The sequence below is a fragment of the Vulpes lagopus genome, chromosome 3, assembly GCF_018345385.1.
Source record: "Vulpes lagopus strain Blue_001 chromosome 3, ASM1834538v1, whole genome shotgun sequence".
Lineage (NCBI taxonomy): Eukaryota > Metazoa > Chordata > Mammalia > Carnivora > Canidae > Vulpes > Vulpes lagopus.
This window is the reverse complement of record NC_054826.1, coordinates 141,870,465-141,893,753: the sequence shown is the minus strand read 5'-3', so window position 1 is coordinate 141,893,753 and position 23,289 is coordinate 141,870,465. Positions and strand designations below refer to the sequence as shown.

The 23,289-nt window shown below is 35.8% G+C and overlaps 1 protein-coding gene across 4 annotated transcripts in view; it reads left to right on the top strand.

Moving 5' to 3' along the window:
* The first annotated feature begins 202 nt into the window (after positions 1 to 202).
* PTBP2 (polypyrimidine tract binding protein 2) overlaps positions 203 to 23,289 on the top strand; it is a 77,621-nt gene continuing 54,534 nt past the window's right edge. For all 4 annotated transcript variants that reach the window (XM_041747835.1, XM_041747834.1, XM_041747833.1 and 1 more), the window contains exons 1-2: positions 203 to 332; positions 2,112 to 2,142. In XM_041747835.1, coding sequence (XP_041603769.1) covers positions 325 to 332; positions 2,112 to 2,142 — 39 coding nt within the window. In that variant the 5' untranslated portion in view covers positions 203 to 324. The remainder of the gene's footprint in view (positions 333 to 2,111; positions 2,143 to 23,289) is intronic.

The window sequence follows — 23,289 nt, the reverse complement described above, 5'->3', positions numbered from 1 at the left end:
CGGCGGGCCGCGGCGCTCCACGGCCGCAGCGCGGGCCCCGAGGGCGGAGGGCCCCGGGGGCGGAGGCCCGGCGCGCGGCGGCGCGGAGGAAGCGACGGCGGCGGCGCCCACTCCCCCTCGGCCCCGCGCCCCGCCGCTCGCCTCCCGCCGCCGGGCGCCGGCGCGCTCGGCTCTTTCCGCCGCCGCCGCTGCCGCGCGCTGCCCCGTGCGCTCCGGCACCTTCGGCAATTTCCGTCGGGCCCCGGCCGCCATTTTCTCGCCGCTTGTGTGTCTCGCTGGCTGCGTGGCTCGGTTCCTGGGAGCGAAGCTTTGTCCGGTTCGGCAATGGACGGGTACGTAGTGCGGCCGGCGAGGAGGTGTGTGAGCGGGCGCCGGGCCGTCCTGCCGCCCGGGCCGGGGTCGGCGGGGACCCCGCGGGCGGCCCCTCCCAGGGCCGGGCTGCCGTTACCCAACCCCCGCCCCATCGCACACACCCCTCCCGTCGCTTCCCCCGGCCGCTCCGCTCGGGAAGGGGAGAAGAAAGCGGGCTCGGAGGCCGCGGCGGCGGGGGGCGGCGGGGGGCGGCGGGGGGCGACGGCGCGAGCGGCGGCCCCGGGGGGGATGGGGTGGGGGCCCCGCAGCGGCGGCCCGGCCCTGCCCCCTCTGGGAGCCATTTCCATCCGCGAGCCGGGCCCCGGGGCCCGGGCGGCCGCGCCGGCGGGAGCGAGGCCTTTGCGGGGGCGGCCGGGGGAGACGAGAGCAGAGGCCGCGGGTGACCCCCGGCCGCCCCCCGCCCCGGTCCCTCCGGCCTCCCCGGGCCTCGGCCTCCCCGGTCCGCCGGCCTCCCTCCCCCCCCCTCGGCCCCCCCGGCCCGCCCCGGTTCCCCGGCCTCCCGGCTCCCCCCCGGCCTCCGCGGCCTCCCTCCCCCCTCCGGCCGCCCCGGCCCGCCCTGGCTGGGGGAGATGCCGGTGGCGGGAGCGGGGGGTGGGGGGGGGGCGGGGAGGCCGAGCGGCGGCGGGAGGAAGGGGGAAGGCAGATGTCATACTCCTTTGTTTTCACTGGAGTCTGGTAGTGGGGGCGGGAGACCGAAAAAAAAAGAAAAAAAGCCTTTTTGTGGGGGCCTGAGAACGTGCAGGGCTTGGCAGAAGGGCCCAGAAACGAAATCCTCTGAAAACCCGAGTGTTTGTGGTCGACCTCAGTCACACGGGCAGAGGCCAGCAGCCATGGCAGGAACCAGAGCCCACGGTCCACCCACCCAGGGCCGTTTTTTTTTAAGTCACTTTGACCAGTTTCTGGACAAACAAAAAACAACTGCAAAAGACAAAAAAAAAAAAACAAAACAAAAACAATAAACAAAAAACCACCCCAGCCGGAACCGTGCGGCGTCTCCGAAAGGCCGAGGAGGTGCAGTGCCGCCGAGCGAGGTGAGGCGCCCGGCCCGGGGTCTCCGGCGCTCGGCGCCTGAGGGGCCCGCGGGGGCGGTGCTGGGCCACCGCGCCGCCGCCCGCAGCCCTGCCGGGGGCTTCAAGCCGGGTCGTTCCGAAAGCCCCTGGACTAGAATCCGTGACGACATACGAAGAGCCAAGTAAAATACGAGTTTATTTTAAATGTTTGGAGTTTAGTGTTTTTTAAAACACATCGAGGGAAGAACATACCAAAGTTAGCAGAGTAACAGACTTCACCCCAGAGGTTGTTTAGACCTTGTTTTCCAGTGAAACGTAGATCTAGAGAAGTTCACTATTTCTCCAGAGAAACCTGGAAATTGGTGACAAGACTTGGCAGTGGAGTTCATGTTCCCTGAGACTACCAAGATAGCTAAAGAGTTGGTTTAAGTCTTACATTACTAGTCTTAAGTGTAAAGCTTGGCAGAAATGGCACCATAGTGTTTGGAGTTTTTGTTCTTTTTGGTAGATAAGGGTCGTGGAAACAATACCAAAAGTTCAGCGACTTTCATCTCAGGTTTGGAAGCAATTTTCCACAAGACCGAAGTGTCGTTGACAATCTCTCTATTTGTTTTCCATATGCATGGTGACTGGAGGATTTATTAATGATGAACTACTCTGAAAAAGTTTTAGAGCCCGACAGTGATCGTTAGAACAACGAGGTTGAAACTTTTTTTTCTTTCTTTACAGAATTGTCACTGAGGTTGCAGTTGGCGTGAAGGTACGAAAAAATTGAAACTAGTGAAAACTGAATTGCTCAATCTACTGTTATCGTTAGTGGTAATTTTCAATTAACTTTTGTAAGTTACAATTAACAAAAGTGAAGTGTTTAATTTTAAGAGTTGGATTATGTAGTTGATAATCTAAATGGACAAAAACTAAGTTTTTTTAGAAAGGCAGTCTGTGAGAATAACATCTTAAAGTAGTTATGAGTGCTGTTCAGGGAATGAAAAATGCTTTCAGATATAGAGCTTTGAGAATATATAAATAATAGCCCAGTTTTTTGAGGAGAGATTACGATTTTAAATAGATAAGTGATTTGAACCAAAATCGTGTGATTTTATTAATCTAATTTTTTTGTACTTTTAATCGTGAAGACTAAAATACGTATTTCAATAATGAGCCACATTAACAATCCGTTATCTTGATTCTTAAAAAGAAATGTGTTTACGCAGTTAGCTTCAAATTAGAGTCAGAAGTTAAGAGCTGGTTTGTCTTTCCATTAAAGGAAAATAGGCCTTGTGGTACAGATCATTTGGAATCTTTCCTCACTTTTTGGCCAGGAAAACTACTACTTTAGATCGTCCTTCTAATGCTTTGACCTTGCACATTTTAACAGTGTACTATGTCAAAATTTTTGTTTGCAAACCTGTCTGCTGTGTTGGGCATGGTTCTTCGGTTTTTTAAAAATTTTCAGACCTGGCACATCTTCTAGGCCTAACACACTAATAACTTGTTGATGCAATGACGTTTCCCCCTTTCAAGTATGAATAGTCTTGAGAGGCTATGTTCTTAGCATAGTGGTAGCGACTGTTGACAATATTTTTTGGAATTCTTAAAATTTCATCTACAACAATGTGATATTCCTTGGAATATCAGGAGATATTCTACAGAGATATTTTGTATTTTCTTTTTTCTGCCTTACTAAATATTTGTTCATACTTGATATTTTGTCTTATTTGTTGAGTTCATATTACATAGATCAGGGGAGAGATAGCTTTTTCTGGGGAAGGCAATCTTACTTGGCAGTGATATTTTCTAAGTTGAAGTAGTTGCAGGGTTTGAAATTGGGAATAGTTCATGAGTGCAGGATATAGAATGTAAAATTACCATTGAAATAGATATCCTCTGTAATTTTGTATAAACGAATGGATGATGTAAGTATGGAGAGAACGAACTGACAAGAGCCACCAGGAGTAGGCTGACAGAAATGAGACAGAGATTCAGATGTCCAGTTATGGTTTATTGGTTTAACAGTTTTCTATATATTACTAGAGGAGAAAAAAAATGGAAAACAATGTAAAAATAATTGCCAGCCGTTTTTTTTTTAATCCATTTTTTAATATAAAAGTTGGAATAACTGAACTTTTGTTTTGTGAACTTTTCTAAGATGGTGCTTAATAATTTTTGCTTTGGAGTCATGGCTGTGTATAAGTAATTAAGTTTTCATATGTATATATATTTTTTTAATGTGCCTGGTTAAAATTCATAGTGGTAAGTATTTCTCACTGAGTCCCAGTCCTGTTTCTCAGGTGAGGTAATTACGTTAAATATTTTCTGGTGCATTTTTTTCCTTAAGTGTTATTATGTTTGTATATTATCAAATATTAGCATCCTTGCTTATTTACACAAATGGGTTTTCCACAAATACCATGTGTACTGGCTCACTACTTGCCTTTTTTAAAAAAGATAGCTTTGTTGAGAGAAAATTTGACATAAAATAAACTGCACTTATTATTGGACATATGAATATACCTATGAGATCATTACCATAATGAAGATCATGTCCATCACCCCCAGAAGTATCATTTTGCACCTTGGTAATCCCTTCCTTCTGTCTTTCTTTCCCCAAGCAACAATTGATCCTCTCTCTGTCACTATAGGGTCAGTTTGCATTTTTTTAGAATTTTAAGGGAGTCAGGATGTACCTCTTTGGTTTTATTTCACTTACTCTAATTATTTTGAGATTTACCCATGTTATCTATCAATAGTCTATTTTTTCTTGCTTAGTAATATTACATTTTATGGATATACAGCAATTTGTTTATCCATTCAACTCTTGGGTTGTTTACAGTTTTTGACTATTGTAAATAAAGCTGTGAACATCCTTGTAAAAGTCTTTGTGTGAACTTTTCATTTCTCTTGGGGAAAATACCTTTGATTGGAATGACTGGATCGTTTGGTATGCATATGCTGTTAACTTTTTTAAAGTTTTGAGAAACTCCAGACCATATTCCAAAATGGTTGTATTATTTTACATTGCTACCAAAAGGGTATGAGATGTCCAGTCCTTCCACATCCTCTCCAATCCTTGAGATTGTCTTTGGCTGTAGGCATTCTAGTAGGTGTGAAGTGGTAATCTCCTGTGGTTTTAATTTGCATTTCTTATGTCTGTGATGTTAATTATCTTTTCGTGTTCTTTTTGCCAGCTGTATATCATCTTTGATGAAGTGTGTCTATATCTCTTGCCCACTTTTTTTTTTTTTTTTTTAAATTTTTATTTATTTATGATAGTAACACACAGAGAGAGAGAGAGAGAGAGAGGCAGAGACATAGGCAGAAGGAGAAGCAGGCTCCATGCACCGGGAGCCCGATGTGGGATTCGATCCCGGGTCTCCAGGATCGCGCCCTGGGCCAAAGGCAGGCGCCAAACCGCTGCGCCACCCAGGGATCCCCTCTTGCCCACTTTTTAAATTGGATTACTGTTGGGTCTTAAGTCTTCATTCTGGTTATAAGTCTTTTATCAGATATATGGTTAATATTTTCTACCATTTGTATTTTCATTGTCTCGATTGTGTCTTTTGAAGAACAGCAGTTTTTAATTCTGAAGAACTGAAGTTTGCCAATTTTATGTTGTATGGCTTATTTCTAAGCCAAATTTGCCTAACAAAGATTTTTTTCCTCCTTTGGTTTTTCTAATAGAAGTTTTACAGTTTTTGGGTTTGCGTATAAGTTTTTTTTTAGTTCATTTTTTTTTTTTTAATACAGTGCAAACTATAAGTCAACATTTTTTGTTTTTGTATATGGATTTAAACTTCCAGGACCATTTGTTGAAAAGGCTATCCTTTGTCATTGAATTGGCTTTGCACCTTTGTCAAAAATCAACTATGTATATATGATTCTATTTCTGTACTGTATCCTTTTCCACTGACCCATTTTTATCCATCTAGATGCCAAAAACAAACTGTGTTAATTATGATGACTTTATATTAAGTCTTGAAATCAAGCAGTCATGGTCCTCTTTGTTCTTTTTCAAAGTTGTTTTGAAAAACAACTTAGTACTGTGTCTTTTTTTTTTTTTTTTTTAAATGAGAGTCCGTTTCTACAAAAAAGCTTGCTAGGATTTTATTGGAATTAACTTGAATATATAAAACAATTTGAGGCAAATTGACATCCTAACAATCTTGAGTTTCTCCACTCACAATTTTATCTTTCCATTTACCTAGATCTTTTAATTTCTTTTAGCAGTGTTTAATTTTCATTGTACAGTTTTTGTACATTTTTGTTAGATTTATCCCTTTTTTGTGTTTTTTGGTGCTATTGTAAATGATGTTTTAAAAATCTCAAGTTTCCAGGGGGCACCAGGAACTCCACTGAGTTCCAGGGTGACTCAGTGGTTGAATGTCTGCCCTTGGCTCAGGTCGTGATCCTGGGGTCCTGGGATCGAGTTCTGCAGCAGGCTCCCTATGGGGGGAGCCTGCTTCTCCCCCTGCCTGTGTCTCTGCCTCTCTTTGTGTCTCTCATGAATAAATAAATAAAATCTTAAAAAAAAATGAAGTAAAAAAAAATGTTTCCGGTTATTAGTATAAGGAACTACAACAGTTTTTTGCATGTTTTCTTGTGTTCTTCACTCTTGCCAAACTCACTTGTTAGATCTAGTAGCTTTTTGTAGATAGATACCATCAGATTTTCTACATAGACTGCTTATTTTATTTCTTCATTTTCTATCTTAATATCATTTTTTTCCCCTGCCTGTGGCATCTAGTATAGTGCTGAGTAGAAGTGATGAGAGCAGGTATCTTTGTCCCTTATATGAGGGTGAACCCCTAAATGATATTCTTTATTTCTTAAATGTTTGGGGCAATTCACCAGTGAAGTTGTGTGGGCCTGGTGTTTATTTTCTTTGTGAAGTTTTAAATGACACGTTTAATTTATTTAATAGATACAGGACTATTCAGGTTATTTTTTCTGTTTATTTATTTTTTATTTTTTTCATTTATTCATGAGAGACACACAGAGAGAGACAGGCAGAGACATAGGCAGAGGGAGAGGAGAAGCAGGCTCCGTGCAGGGGGCCCGATGGGGGACTGGATCCAGGGATTCCAGGATCTTGCCCTGAGCCAAAGGCAGATGCCCAACCACTGAACCACCTGGGCATCCCAGGTTATCTATTTCTTAAGTGAACTTTGATAATTTGTACCTTCCATAGAGTTAGTCCATTTCTTCCAAGTTACTGAGTTTATTTGCATAGAGTTGTTTGTGAGACTACCTTTTTATACTATTGATGTCTGTAGAATCTGTAGTGATGTCACTCCTCTCATTGCTGATACCTACGATTTGTCTTTTCTCTTTTTTCCTTGTCACTTTAGCTAGAGATTATTTTATTAATGTTCTCTAAATATCAGCTTTTGGTTTCTCTGAGTGTTCTGTTTCTATCATCTGTTTTATTTTCTGCTTGCATTTAGTTCTTTTTTCAATTTATGTTGAAGCTTGAGGTCATTGACATACCTTTTCTAACGTAGAGGCTTAATGCTAGGTGTTTCCCTTTTTTAAGTACAGCTTTCATAGCATTTCTTAAATTTTGACACGCACAAGTATGTTTTTTTGTGTATAGCATCAAGTTGGAATTCTTACATCCGACTTACACCCCCTTCTTTTTTTTTTTTTTTTTTTAATTTTATTTATTCCTCATAGTCACACAGAGAGAGAGGCAGAGACACAGGCAGAGGGAGAAGCAGGCTCCATGCACTGGGAGCCCGATGTGGGATTCGATCCCAGGTCTCCAGGATCGTGCCCTGGGCCAAAGACAGGCGCCAAACAGCTGCGCCACCCAGGGATCCCTACCCCCTTCTTTTGACTAATAGCATTTTAAAACGATTTTGCTGTTTTTCTATTTATGCCTTGTGTTCTTCCCTTTTTCTGCTTTCTTTTGGATAGGTACTTTTTTAATTCCATGATATGTCTTGTTAGTTGATTAGCTTGTGATTCTTTGTTATATTATTGGCTGTTTTTAGGAGTTGTAGCATAGATCTCTAACTTAACCATAGTCTTCCCTCAAGGAGTATTTATGCCACTTCACATAAATTATGTGAGTATTAGAATACTTTATTTCTCCTCTCATGGCATCTGTGCTATTGTTATACATCTTCCATAGATGTTATAAATTCTATTGTTTGTTTATTGAAACAGCCAATTACCTTTTTTTAAAAAATATCTTATTTATTCATTCATGAGAGACGCAGAGAGGCAGAGACATAGGCAGAGGGAGATGTGGGCTCCTCACTGGGGAGCCTGATGCAGTATTCGATTCCCGGACTAGGATCCATCTTCTGTATTACCTGTAATATAGTTATCTGTATACATTGAATATTCAGGGGGGATTCTTTTTTTTTTTTTTTTTTTTAAGATTTTATGTATTTATTAATGAGAGACAGAGAGAAAGAGAGGCAGAGACACAGGCAGAGGGAGAAGCAGCTCCGTGCAGGGAGCCCAACATGGGACTTGATCCCCGGACTCCAGGATCAGGCCCCAGGCCAAAGGCAGGCGCTAAACCCCTGAGCCACCCAGGGATCCCTGGGGGGGCGGGGGGGGGATTCTTTACAGATTCCCAGAGTTGTCTCTGTGCAACTCTCTTTGGTATTTTGCTGTAGAAACTACTTATTTTGGTCTCGTTGGACTCATGTCCTCTTACTTAGCAAGTTTTGAAGTTTGGCCGTTTTCTCCACCCAAGCTGTGCCGTGGCCAGAGCTGTGCCATGGCCGGGTCTTTCTATTAAGAGACAAAGCTGGAGGCAGTCATGGACTCATTCATTTGTTTTTTGAATTTCAGGGATCAATGTCCGTCATTGTCTGATATTCACTGGTTTTGAAAACCATCGTTATGTACATCAGGTGTGATTTTTTTTTAAGTTCTTTTAATAGGGTAAACTGGTGTGTTACATCACCTTGCCTGGAGGTAGAAGTCCATCTATTTTTTTCCTTTTTTAGAAAATTACATAAAATGGTCTGCAGTTTTACATCTGCTTCATTCTTTGTCATATGGACACACTGCAATATAGTAACTACTTTGGTGGCGTTATGGTTTGATTCCAGTTTGCAGTTACAGACTGGGAATATTTACAATGGAAGTTAAAAATGCGGTGTCAAGTGAAATTACAATTACAAAGTTTATGAAAACCACATTGGCAAAAGGATTCTTCACTAATTTGTTTTCCACAACTGGATATGGGAGTGCCTGTTTCTCTACATCTTTACCCGTTTCTGGGTTTTATAAAAATTTAGAATGTTAGCTAATTATAGGCTAGAAAGGTGCTTTATAGTTTATATTTTGAAATGGGTGAGATTTTAAGAATTTGAGAGTTTTAAATTTCTTGCCCTCTGAACTACCTCTCTATACCTGACCTATTTTTATGATCATCTCTGTTAGATTTCTGTGTAAAAAGTGATAGATTCATTGTAGGTACATTTTCTTACATTCTTTGAATTTGAGGTTTTTCACGTAGTTTTAGGTATATAGATTTATTTATATTAAGTATAATTTATTTTTTTAGTTTATTTGATCTTAAACATTTTTAGCTTCAGTTTTATCTTTTAAATGGGATTATAATAGTTTTGAAGATTAAACTTGATTATACAGAAAAAGTATAGTTTCACAACTAAGTCTTAAGTTAATGTTGATTTATACTACATACAGAACATCCAAATTTTAGAGCTTTAGGATGTATGTATTGAAATTTCATTTTTTTGTTATCTTTATAAATTTGCTGTAGTTACTCCATTGATTTTAGACTCCTTTCTTTTTGGTTAGCTTAGTGAGAGCATAAAAGGAAATTTGTGAATTTTTAATAAGAGGTTTGTTGCATCTCTTTAAAATGGTTTTTTACATTCTTTGTAATTTGTAATTAATTTCAGGGTTTCATTTCTATACCCTTAACCATTTTCCACTGCGAAATCTTTGCAAAATAATTGGCCTTAGGAAAACAAATGCATGAAGTGATTGCATAGTAATTCTAGATGATAACTCAGTATGTTGAAGTATTAACTCTGGATAGATGTTTTAAGTAGTGAAAATTGTAGTAGTTTTCTTGTAAACTAAATGAAGCCTTTAAAACTGGACAATTAATAAAGGACATAGTCGTTACAATAAGTTGTTAGCATTTTCCACCTTGGATTTCATTAGTATTTTGAAAGCACTGGTTGTAAATTGCTGAACTTTACTGTTTAAATTTTGCTATAGGTATTGAATTTACCAACATTGGCTTTTTAGATAGTTGTAATGAAATAATGCTCCTACTTTTTTTGTAACGATTGAACGTAACTGGTTGTTTATAATAGGTGTGTTATTAAAAACTGCTTTGCTCGGGTTTTTAGATTCTTCTATTTCTTAAAATGCTATATGTATATATATGTGTGTGTATATACATGTGTATAGCACGCACACACACATATATATGCGCATGCTTAGGTATTTGTATCAGAATTTCAAGTTGAAGGCATTTTTATTGTCTATTAAGTGACAACATTGTTAACTTGTAATTCAAAGACTGAGAATATATGCTCCTTGGGTGTAGAGGTAGGGACCTTATTTGTTTTAGTGCTCCTCCACCATGGATTATACCTTACTCAGTAAATAATTTAATGACTCCTCAAGAGTCTCTGGCTTCAGTATGCTTATAATCTCAGCCATTTATCAGTAAAAAGATAAACAGCAATTTTATTTCACAGCATTCTTCCTTTTTACTGGAGATACAAAAGAGCTGTATCTTTTAGAACTTCATATGAAGAGATAAGTACACAAGATTTAAGCATGTGCCATTTGCCCTCAATAGGAGAGATTAGTTTGGTTTGGTAAGGATCAGAGTAGACTTCACAAAAGTAGTGACTTGTGACATATGTATGGTAAACAGTTTGGGAGGAGTGAGTAGTATATGTTGAGGGAATGATATAGCCAAAGTTGTGTTGATGGGTGGCACAAAATCACAACCAATGAATAGCTTTTGTGTTGGTAGGTTTATATATGGGTTTGTATATGGATATGAGAGAAAGAGAAGATGGCACATAGGTTGTAGAAGGCCTTAAGTGCAGGTTATCAAATTTGTACTTCATCGTGTAGGCACTATTCTATATAACTGTAAGTCCCCATATATAAAAGTAGCCTACTGTTATGCTGTTTTTGGAATTTGGAGAATAAGTTCCAAAAGGATTGGCTGTGGTATTATATGGAGTGCTGTGAATTAGAATAATGAGTCTCTGTAAATGTTACATCTTAATCTCTTATTTGTTCTGTGTTGCTGTAGTATCATAGCTTTCTTAATTTAGTTTTAGACATATTGCATTAAGGGCTAATGTGGGTAAGTAATATTTTTACTTTAGAAGTAACAAAGTGTCACAAAAGCTTACAAAAGATAAATGTTTTTGAGGAATGATTCCTTTTATAACTGTTGTGAATTTTTTTTAACTGTTGTGAATTTTGAACGTAGAAGAAGACAATAGTTACCATGAATAAATATAAATACCATGAATAGTTACCATTTGGCACTTAATCCTAACAATCATCAGTATACCATTGCTAAAATTTGTGATATCCACTCTACTTTTCTCCTGTATTGTTTTGGGAAAAGTTGCAAATACTGTTTTTTTTTTTTAATTTTTAAGTTTTATTGTAATTAGAATTTACAATTCTAAATTGTACAATTCTAAATTGTATTGTGTGTGTGTGTGTGTGTATATATATATATATTTTTTTTTTTTTTTGAGAGTATACCATCAGGTAGGGAGAGGGAGAAGGAGAGAGAATCTTAAGCAGGCTCTACACTGAGTCGGGGAATCTCACAACCCTGAAGTCATAACCTGAGCTGAATCAAGAGCCATATGCTTAACTGACTGAGCCACCAGGCACCCCTGTATTATTATTTTATTTGTAAATGTTTTGGTGTGTCTCTAAAAGATAAGGGTTCTGTCTCTCTTTTTTTTTTCCCTAGAAAAATAAACATAATAATAGTAGGATGTTCAAAAAAATGAACAATTCCTTAATGTTACCAAATGCCAAATTTATGTTAAAATTTTTTTTTTATGTTAAAATTTTAATTGTCATAAAATCATAGAATTTTTGCAGTTTTTTTTTTTTTTTTTGTGGAAGGGGAGATCAGGATCAAATAAGATGAACACATTCAATAGAATGATATGCCTGTTTTAGTCTCTTTATATGTTAAGTTCTTCTTTCACTCCTGTGGGTTTCATTTTGTTTTACATTGTATTTTATTTTTGAAGAAAACCTGTTGGTTCCATAGAGTTGTCCCCCCCCCCCATCTATTCATTGTGTTCTGATGTTGTCATTTAAAATGTTCATGTGTCATTGATGTTGGATCTAGAGACTATCATATTCTTTTTTTGTTTGTTTTTGGTAATATTTTATAAGTGGTGGTATGTTTTTCCACTAGAAGACCTTGCTGTTTGATTTGTGTGTGTTGGTGTGTGTGTATGTGATGTTATTCTCAATGTTTCTTGTAATAACTTCTTTCACCTTGTTTGTGCTCAGCATAGTCTGCTCCGTAAACATCTGTTCTTCAGTGTTCTTAAAGGGTATATAAAAGAAGTGTATCTTAAAGTTCACTTAAAATTTGCATAATGGAAACAAAGTATTAAAATTTAATGTAACTTGAAATTTTTGATGGTGGACAAGAATGTTTTTCGATGAATGTCGTGTCAGATTAAGAACACGTGATTCAGAATTTGCTAGCAGGCTAGGGTTTGACCTCTATAACATTGAAGGTAATTTCTGAGCTTTAGTTTAACTCATTTTTATATTTTTAAAGATTTTATTTATTTATTTATTTGACAGAACAAGCAGGGGAAGCAGCAGAGGAAGAGGGAGAAGCTGGCTCCCTGCCGAGCAGGGAGCCCCATGCAGGGGGCTGGATCCCAGGACCTTGGGATCATGCCCTGAGCTGAAGGCAGATGCTTAACCAACTAGCCACTCAGCACCCTTAATTTAACAAATTTTAAAATGGACTTAATAGGATCTACTTCAAAAGTCATTTTAAAGATTACATAGAGTAACTCCTTATATTTTGTGTAGAATGACATATAAGTGCTCAAATGATGATCATGCATGGTGTTACTATAGCTCTTTATACACCTGATTTGGAAGGAACACCTCAGTGGATGCCAAATAATACAGTTTTTTATGTAGGTATTAGAGACCTTTTTTTTATTGTTTAAAAGTTAAATTTTTTTATTGAAGTGCATTTAACATACAGTATTACTAGTTTCAAGTGTACATAATTTAAAAAAAAGTTTTGTTTTTGTTTTTTTTAAGTGATCTCTGTGTCTAAGTGTGGGGCTTAAAGTCAGGACCCTGAAATCAAGAGTTGCATGTTTTTCTAGCTGAGCCAGCAGAGCCCCCTCAAGTGTATATTAGTTTTTAAGAGAGCCTGGAGTCCATGTTAAAAATAGCTAGTCAGATAACACTAAAGATAGAATTAGTGAACTGAAAGATAAAAATTACTCTGTTTAACAGAGCAACAAAGAGATGAAAATAGTAGAAGGGGTAAAAGATGGAGGAAAGGAAAAGGAATTATAACAAGTACCTAATTAGGGTGTCAGAAAGAGAAACTAAATATTGCAGAGAAGTAGAATATGAAAGTTTAAAAGAGTCATATTTTTCCAAAATTGATGAACCTCATGAATTCTTAGATTTAGGATGCACAGGAAAACTTAGGTATATGTACATCACAGTGAAAGAGCAGACGACCAGACACAGAGAAGTTCTATAAAGCAGACATAGAAAAATCGTATTTCCTAAGAAAGAATAAGAACTGGAGAGACAATATGCTTCTTCAGCATAGGAGTCCAGAAGATAGTGAAATAGTATCTTCAAAGTGTTGAATGAAAATAACTACCTATTATTATATAGTCAGCTAAATTGTCACTTAAAGAGAAAGACAAAATAGTGACATTTTCAGAAACCCTTCTTCCCTTTCCTCTCCCCAAAAAAAGACAGTTGAGGAAATTTATCAACAGACCCATCGAAGAATTTCTAGAGGTTGTACTTTAGAAAGAATACTGGTAACTCCAGGAAGGAGGTTTGAGGTAGGAAAAACAAGGTTAACCAAGAAATTGGTAGGTTTATGGGTAAGGTTAATTATTGATGTTATTAACTAAGAAAGTAATGGCAATGATTGTTTGATTTGGGGTTTAAAAAATAGAAATAAAAATATTAAATCATAATAACATGTAAGAGAGTAGTCGAGTAATTGATGTTTAAGGTCTGATGATTCTAGTATTCTTAAGCTGTGTTGTCCCTTATAGTATTGAGCACTTGACCTGTGACTAGTCTAAACTAATCTCCAATTGTAAAGTGCACATAAATTTCCAAGACTTATTAGTATGATAAAAAAAGAATATAATTTTTATACCTATTACATGTTGATAATATTTTGGATTAAATAAAATATTTTTATATCCTTTTCTTTTTAATTTCTAAAATATGGTTACTACAACATTTATAAGATTGTTTGTGTTGCTCATCTTACATTTCTTTTGGACAGTACCAATCTGGAGGATAGAAATTTCAGATCCAAAATGAATCAGATTAAGTTTACGTCTTAAATTGTAAGGTAAATTTTAAAATTGTACAGTAAGAATAGGGGTAGAGTGTATAACTTCTAAAATAATTGGAGGATGAGGGTGACTAAAATGAAAGGCACATAATCCAAAAGAAGTCAAGGAGGAAAGGTAAAAGAATAGGACACAAAGTGAATTCATTTTAATAGTGTTAGGAAAGGTTCTGTGGAGGATTCCTTTGAGTCTTTAAATATAGAATTTTGGAGGGTTGGACTTCATTTAACCCTAATTATCTCCCAAAGTCTCCATTTCCAAATACCATGACATTGGGAGTTACAACTTCAACATGTGAATTTCGTGGGTCATTAACATTCAGTTCATTCCATCCTCTGTATACTTTTCCTCCAGGCCCGCCTCAGGTAACCACTCTTGAATTTGGTGTTTGCCATTCCTGTGTATACTTTCACTGTGTTATTTATGTTTTTGTATGTTAAGCAATATATGGTTTTGTTTTACATGTTTAAACTATGTATATGTGCCATATGCTGTGTGTATTCTGTAACTTGTCCTTCCTGTTAAATATTATTTTTGTTATTTTAACTTTATATATGCCTCTAACTCATTCACTTTCATTGCCATACGGTATGTGACAATATAAGTGTACCATAACCCTATTGACAAATATTGAGGTGGTTTCCAGTTTTTTCCTGTTATAAATTGTGAGTATTCTTTTGCATATATCAATAAAAGTCACTTTTCAAGTGTCTCTGGAATTGGAATCACTGGATTTTAGTGTCTGTTTTCAAGTTGATTGGATATTGATGTTATATTTCTAAGTGGTTGTGCTAATTTATACTCTGCTAGTAGTGTGTGAGAATTCCTGTTTCTGCACATCTTCTCTGATAATTGGTATAGTTGGACTTTTTGTCAGTTTAAGGAACATGTGAATGGTATCTTGTTTTAGTTTGAATTCCCTGAGCATGAATGATACATTTTCTTAGTTCACTCATGTTTCTTCTCTGTTAAGTACCTGTTCATATAGTCTGTTCATTTTCTTTTTAATGTAGTTTTTAATCTTACTATGTCCTAGGGGTTTTTATATATTGTGGATACTAAAGCCATTTTACTTATAAGTACTATAGTTAACTCCTGTCTGTGGCTTGTTTTGTTTTGTTTTGTTTTTGCATTGATGAACAGAAGTTGGAAATTTAACATGATTTTTATGTTTTGGCTTAAGAAATTGGTCTTTAACTCAGGGTGTTATATACAGTAGATTTTATTTTGAAAGTTTTGATACAGTAGATTTTATTTGGAAAGTTTTGAAAGTTTGTTTTTCACATTTAAGGCCTCCTGGAATTTAAATTTTGTGTAGTATATGAAAAAGGTTTAATATTTTTCTCTTACAGATAACAAACTTTGTACCAACTTAATTGAATAGTTTGTGTTTTTTTCCCACTAATCTGCAGTGTCTGTTATCAGGTTGCCATCTATGCATGGAACTATTTCTGGGTTATCTGTTTTATTGTTTGTCTTTTCCACAGTGTCTTAATTTACTGTAGTGTCTTGGAGTCTTGTGGAATGATTTTTACAACTTTGTTCTTCAAAATTGTCTTGACATTTTCTTTACCATGTGTATTTTAAGATCAATTGGTCAAGTTCCATGAAGACACTTTGGGTTTTGATTAAATTGACTAAGTTTATAAGATAATTGGGGGGAGTATTTACATTATCAATAAAATAAGATGGCAGTACTTGAACTCAGAGGGAGAGAACTATAACGTTTTTTTTGAAAAATTTACCTCTCTTTTTCTGTGTAATATTTTCTCTAATTATAGAGGTCATGCTTAATGCTTTAGGCAAAAAGGAAAATAGATGACCGGAGACATTACCCAAGTTAATCAGCACTATACGTACTTCGCATCATTTCTGCTATATATATCATAAGAATTTTAAGCAGCACATATATGTAAAGGGTGAGAAAGAGGGATACTTTGAATAGTTCAATCTCCTTCAAAGTTACTGGTTTATATAGTGTTTTCCTTAAAATCATGTTTTTATTGGGCTTCAGATTTCTCAGAATTGTATAACATTTTTTAATTCTCCTCTTTGTATTGCTAATATTGAACATATTCTGTTTATTTCTCTTGTCAGCTTATTTTATTAGTCTGTACAAAGACCAGCTTTTCCATAATTCTTTAATCTCTGTTTTTATCATTTTTTTTTCTCACACTAGATTAATTTTGTCTTTTAGTACACTTCAGATCCTGAACTCATTGACTTTCTTGTTTAAAAAATGTGTTCAAGATTAAGGAAGATTAGGTGATGCTTTTGAGAATAAGTTTTTAGAGTTCTTCTTTTTCTGTTTTTTACGTTGAGCTATAATTTACCTATAACTCTTGTTTCACATGTACACATAATGATTTGATATATGTGTATGTTATGGAACAATTACCAAGATCAGTTTATTTAATCTCTATCACCATATAACATTAAAACTTTTTCGTTATGAGAATTTTTAAGATTTTTATTAGCACTTTGAAATGTACAATATAATATTGTTATTTACAGTAACTGCTATATGTTGCATCCTCAGGATTCATTTATCTTATAACTGCAAGTTTGTATGTTTTGACCACCTTCATTCACCCTTTTTGTCCATCCTCTACTTCTGGCAGCTTTCCATCTGTTTTTTGTATCTATAAATTTAGGTTTTGTTTAAAATTAGATTTTACATATAAGTGAGATCATATGTGTATTATTTGTCTTTCTGTATCAGATTCAGTATAATAACCCTCAAGGACCATCCACGTTGTCCTAAATAATAGGGTTTCCTTTTTTTTTTTTTTTTTTCTAATGGCTAAATAATATTCCACACCACATTGTCTTTATCTATTCATTCATTGATGGACATTTAGGTTAGTTTCCATGTCTTGGTTGTAAATTCTGCAGTGAACATGGGGATGCCGGTATCTTTGAGATAGTGATTTCCTTCAGATAAATTCCCAGAAGTGGGATTGCTGGATTATATAATTATACTTTTAAAAATTTGGGGGAGAACCTTTACTGTTTTCCATAGGGGCTGCACCAGTTTACATTCCTACCAGTAGTGAACAAGGGATCTCTTTTCCCCACATTCTTATCAAATGGTTTTTATTTATTGTTTTTTTTTGTAATAACCATTATAACAGGTGTGAGGTGATAGATACCCCATTGTGATTTTAATTTGCATTACTCTGATGATTCGTGATGTTGACCACTTTTTTACATGATGACCACTTTCTTACATATCAAGTGGCCATCAGCCTTTTTTCTTTGGAAAGATGTCTATTCAGATCATCTGCCCATTTTTAATTAGATTTTTTCCCCCTGAGTCATATGAATTCATTGTATATTTTGGATATGATCAAATACCATAGTATCCTCTTAGTCCCCCATGGGTACATTCCAACATCCGTAGTGGATGCTTAAAACTGAATAATATCTAATTCTATGTATACACTGTTTTTTACTTGTATGTATACCTGTGGTAAATTTTAATTTACAAATTAGGCATAGTAAGAGGTTAATAACAATAAAATAGTACTTTTTATATAGCTAGGTGAATGTGATCTCTTTCAGACTAATTGTATTGTACTCACCTTTCTTGTGATATGAGATGATAAAATGGCTACGCGATGACATAAAGTGAGGTGAATGATGTAGACATTGTGATGTAGGATTAGGATGCTTTCGACCTTCTGACAGTACTTCAGAAGAAGGATCATATGGTTGACCATGGGTAACTAAAATTATAACTAAGAGGAGACAATTGTATATGACTTGCAAATATTTTCTCCCATTCTGTAGGTCCTCAGGTTGCCTTTGCTTTTGGTGTCAAATCCAAAAAAATCATTGCCTAGACTAATGTTGAGGAGTTTATCTCTGTATTTTCTTCTAGGAGTTTTATGGTTTTAGGTTTTATATTCAATTATTTAACTTATTTTGAGTTGATTTTTGTGTGTGGTGTGAAGTAGTAGTCTAGTTTCATTCTTTTACATGTGGCTATTTTCCTAGCATCATTTACTAAAGAGATTGTTTTGTTTTACTGAAGAGATTGTTGTGTCTCCATTGTATGTTTTTAGCTGCTTTGTCATAAATTAATTGACCCTATATGTGTGGATATATTTCTCTTCCATTGATCTGTGTATCAAGTTTTTATGCCCGTGCCATCCTGTTTTGAGTACTGGTTTGAAATCAGGAAGTGTGAGGCCTCTAGCTTTGTAGCTTTGTTCTTTCTCAAGATTTCTTTGGCTATTTGGGATCCTTCACAGTTCCATACAAATAGGATTGTGTTCTATTTCTGTGAAAAATTGCCGTTGGAATTTTGATAGGGATTGCATTGAATCTGTAGATTGCTTTCTGTAGTATAAACACTTTAACAATATTGATTTTCCCAATCCCTGAGCACAAAATGTCTTCCTATATATTTGTGACAGTTTTTTCATTTTCATTTTTTAAACTTCATTATTAAACTTTCAAGATACTCAAAAATAGTATGAATGGTACAGTGATACACAAATCCTTTCTTTTGGGGAATATTAAAGTAAATCTCAGAGGTCATTTCATACCATCCCTAAATATCTTATTGTGTGTCTCATATAATCTCCTAAGGATTATATTGGTACCATTATTAAACCTAAATAAAATTTAAAATAATTTCTTAATATTATCTAATTCCCAGAGTAGTCAAAATTTCCCAGTTCCTTCAAAGATGTCTTTTTTCCCCTTTTCAAATCAGGAACTAAGGACAGTCAATATTTAACATCTAGTTAATGTTTAGTTAATTTAATGTTTAGTTAATGACTTTTAAGTCTCTTTATAAATCAATTTACCTTCTTCTCCCCCTTTATCATTTTTTCTTTTACTGCTTATTAGAGAAACTGTGTCATCTATTCTGTATGATTTTCCACTTTGTTGATTTTGATGATTATGCCTCTATGTCATTTTATACATTCCTCATATCCTCTTTCCTTTGATGAGGCTTGACCAGATTCAGGTTTAAATTTTAGCAGGGATATTTTGTGGATATTCTCTATGTAATTCCTATTGTATCACAACAGGAGGAATATATTTCTTTATTTATTTGTAGTGATAACATTTATCAATCAGTGGATTTGCGTTTTGTCAGCGTGATGTATCCAGTATAGAGTGCTCCATCATCCTTTCACCTTCTTCTTCTTCTTCTTTTTTTTTTTTTTTAAGATTTTATTTATTCAGAGAGAGAGAGAGAGAAACAGAGACATAGGCAGAGGGAGAAGCAGGCTCCATGCAGGAAGCCCGATGTGGAGCTCAATCCCAGGACTCTGGGATCATGCCCTGATGCTCAACTGCAGAGTCACCCAGGCATCCTCTACCTTCTAGTTTTTATAATGGTTTAAAATGATTTATTAATCATTTAAAATGATTAATAATGACTGCAGTTTCATTGAGCATTGCAAAAATGGTGATACTCTTTTTTACCCCTGCATATTTTAGTTAGATTTTTCTTTTTTTACATCGAATATTTGTCATGCTGGAATACCCCTTTTTGTAAAAAACAGGGTAGATTTTGCCTTTAAAAACGTTTCCTGATGAGTTGGTACTGTAGCAGCCTCCATTGTAGCCAGTGTGAAGTTTTTGTTGTTAAGAATCATTGTGATGGCAAGGACTTTTACATTAATTTTCCAGTCTTATCATGATGATCATTCTTTAAAAAGTCTTTGTTTCATCTAGAGCCAGTGAGAGCTCATAACACAGGTAGCTTTGATACTTACTTGCTTGAAGTAGGATTTCTTGTTCCAGACCTTTTGTTGGCCATTTCTTTTAAGAAAATTCTGGTTCCTTTGGGTGGGTAGTCCTTAGAGACCACAATGTGGGTGCCAAGGTGCTAATTGTTGTAAGGTTGTTACTACTTCAAAGCTCTTTTAGTAGATTGAGCTAGCAGTATTTTGAGGGCAGATACTTTGGGCTCATTTGTTATTTCCAGTTCATATTTAACTTTACATTTTTATTCTTCTGATTTTATATTTGTATCTCTTGTACGTTGCATAATTTCGCTTGTAATATTAACAATATTACATATGTATACTAGTTTTTTGAAAAGGAACATCAATATTATACTGATACTGTAATTACTGACAATAGGTAAGGGTTTCTTTGCGGTTATTTTTGTTCTTACAGTATAATTACAGTATTCCAAAGTTTATTGAGAGATTTCTGTTGTGGTTGTACTACCAAGTTGATATAGGTTTAATGGTTTCATTTTGGTTTGGATTTTTAGGGATTCCACCCAAGTGAAAAGTAAAACTCCATTTATAATGATCGTTAAATTCTTATCCACTCTAATTTGCTTTTTCTATCCCATTATAGCTATTTTCATTAATATTTGGTTTATCCTTCTTTATCGAATATAAACATGTGAAATGCTTCCTGCATTCTCCCACCTGGGCAGTGAAAGAGAAAGTGGCAGTGTATTCAGAGTATTAATGCTAAGTGTATCCTGGAAATCACACCATAGCTATACATGGACATTTTTTTTTTTTTTTTTGTATTGCTGTATAGAAAGTATATGAGTACCTCTGTTCCCAATAACCTGTCTAATAGAATATATTGTTCAGTGATTGGAGTTTTGCTTGTCTGATATATGAGATGGCACCTTTATTGTATTAATTTGAATTTGTTTTTATTGTGAGCAAGATAAAGCAGTTTTCAGTTTAATCTTCTGCCTATATATTTTTTTTTAACGGAGTAACTGGTCTTTCTAAATTTTCACAGTAGTCTGTATTTGAAATTTATATGTACTTTTTGATCAGAGTTATTTAGAAACTATTTGAAAATTTCATCTGATTAAACTAAAACAATTGAATTTTTTCTATTTTTTCCCCTCATCAAAATGTCTTACTGTGTTTGAGCAAATATGGTTTGTACAATTCTTCTTTATGGAGTTTATTGAGTTACTCATTACAGAGATTATGATCTGCTTTTGTGACTTTCCTAGATATTTAAATACAAGGATGAGTTGCACATAACTGAAACATATCAGTTGAAGAATTTAAAAAATCATAGTATATACCAATATATTAGAATGCTATGTGAAACTGTTGGTAAAATGAAGTACATTAGTAGTGTTGAGTTTTTTTCAGAATTTCTTAGCTGTTTTATTAAATGAAAGCAGTGTGAAGCAGCATGTATGGTATGATTATGTTTTGTATGAATATTAGAAACATAAATAATTTTTGGAAAAGAATTGTAAATTTAATGATAAATTTTGGACTGGGGATAATTTTACATTTTCTCTTTTTGGACTTGAATTTTCTAAATATTTGGAATTAATAATGTTATCAATTCTGTTGCATATGCTTATGTATTCTTTTTACTCTCCCTTCTACTCTGCCATGAGTAGTGACTGCCAAGAATTATTTTATCCTTTTCATATGTGATTTTGTCACGTATATGGCAAAAATGTATTGTTTTGTGTTTTCTTGAGTCTTACGAAAATGGTATGCCCATTTTATGTTTTCCATGACTTGTGTTTTAACAATGGTTTTAATTATTAGCCATGTTTTTCTGTATAGTTATGTAATACTCATTGTAGTATAATATTAATCTGTTAAAATACCCTGATGTGTCTCTTTTCCTGTTGGAATTCACCTTGGTCATTTACTATTTTTGACTTAAGAACAATGCTGCTCTGAACTTTTTTTTTTTTACTACTTGGTACATGTGTGCAAAAGTTATTGCGAGTATATAAGAATAAAAATTGCTAGGATGTAGAGTATGTTGAACTTTGCAGGGTGGTAAAGATTTTTTTCAATGTATAACAGTAGTATATAAGAGTTCTTCGTGTTTTAGATTCTCATCAAGAATTGGTCAAGTTTTAAATTCCTTAATATTTGCTATTTTGGTATGTAATATTTTCTTTGGTCTTTCTTTATATTAACTTAATTACTAATTTATTTTCCCCTAACATGTTTATGACCATTAGTGTTTCTTTTGTGAAATTTTATGAAATACCTATTTGTTTCTTTGCCTAATAAAAATTTGAATTTAACCAGCTATATAGTTTTTTTTATGTATCATTGTTGCTGATTCTCTATTGGTTATTGCTAATATTCTCTCATAGTTTGTAGCTTTACTTGGCACTTCTTAATGGCGTGTTTTGATGAACAGAACCTGCTAATTTTAATGTATAGGGTTTAATATGGCCACAAATTCCCTGCGCCATCATAATTAAAATTATTTGTGTTCTTTTTCTACCTGTTTGGATCTTTCCCTTGTTCTTATGGCAGTCTTAGCTGTTGATTGTTGGAAATCTTAAAGCAATCTCTAATAATGGTTTTTAAGTTTTCATCTATTGTTGGGATAGTTTTTTTAATAGAGATTTTGTGTCCACTCTGTAGAATTTATCAGTATTTTTCATGATTCATTTTCTTGTGTTCTAAACTTAAGAAGTCCTTGCATACTCAAATCATGAAGATTATTTCATACATTACAAAAATTTTTAAAGTCATGCATTTTATTTTTTTTCATTTTTTTTTATTTTTAAAGATTTTATTTATTTATTCATGATAGTCACACAGAGAGAGACAGAGAGGCAGAGACACAGGCAGAGGGAGAAGCAGGCTCCACGCAGGGAGCCCGACGTGGGATTTGATCCCGGGTCTCCAGGATCACGCCCCGGGCCAAAGGCAGGCGCCAAACCGCTGCGCCACCCAGGGATCCCTAAGTCATGCATTTTATATTTGTCTCTAATCCATCAGAAAATTATTTTTTGTTAATTGAAGTAGGTAGGGATCCAATTTTCTTTTTTTTTTTTCTCCCTATGTAGAGATAATTAAAATTGCAGTGCATTTCTTCACATTATAGGTAAATATGTGTAAGGGTGAAGGCTAAGTTACTGTATTTAAGTGCAGAACATTGTGGTATAAATAGACAAGTTTATTTTTCATAAGCCAAAGTCCTGTTGGTTTAAGAAAATGGTATCGGTCTGCTCCATCAGGTTATTCACTGGGCCAACTTTCTTTCATCTTGTTGCTTCATTATTTTTTAAGCTTTTTGTTTTGTGGTCTGATAATAGATAATTGTACTATCTTGTTTTTTTTCCTTTGATTATTCTCAGCCTGAGGTTTGTCTGTTCTGTTGTTTTGTTTAAAACTCAGCTTTTGTTTTTTTATTAATTCTCTTTAGTGTATCATTGCAACCCATATTCTGTATTTTTATTGGTTGTATGAGTTAGTGCTTCTATCTAGAATTGCAAATAACTTGATATTCTGCTGACTTAGTTATGAAGGCTGTTAAACGTACTCTTCTAGCAGCATGTGTGAAATCATTTGAGGAAGATAAGGCCA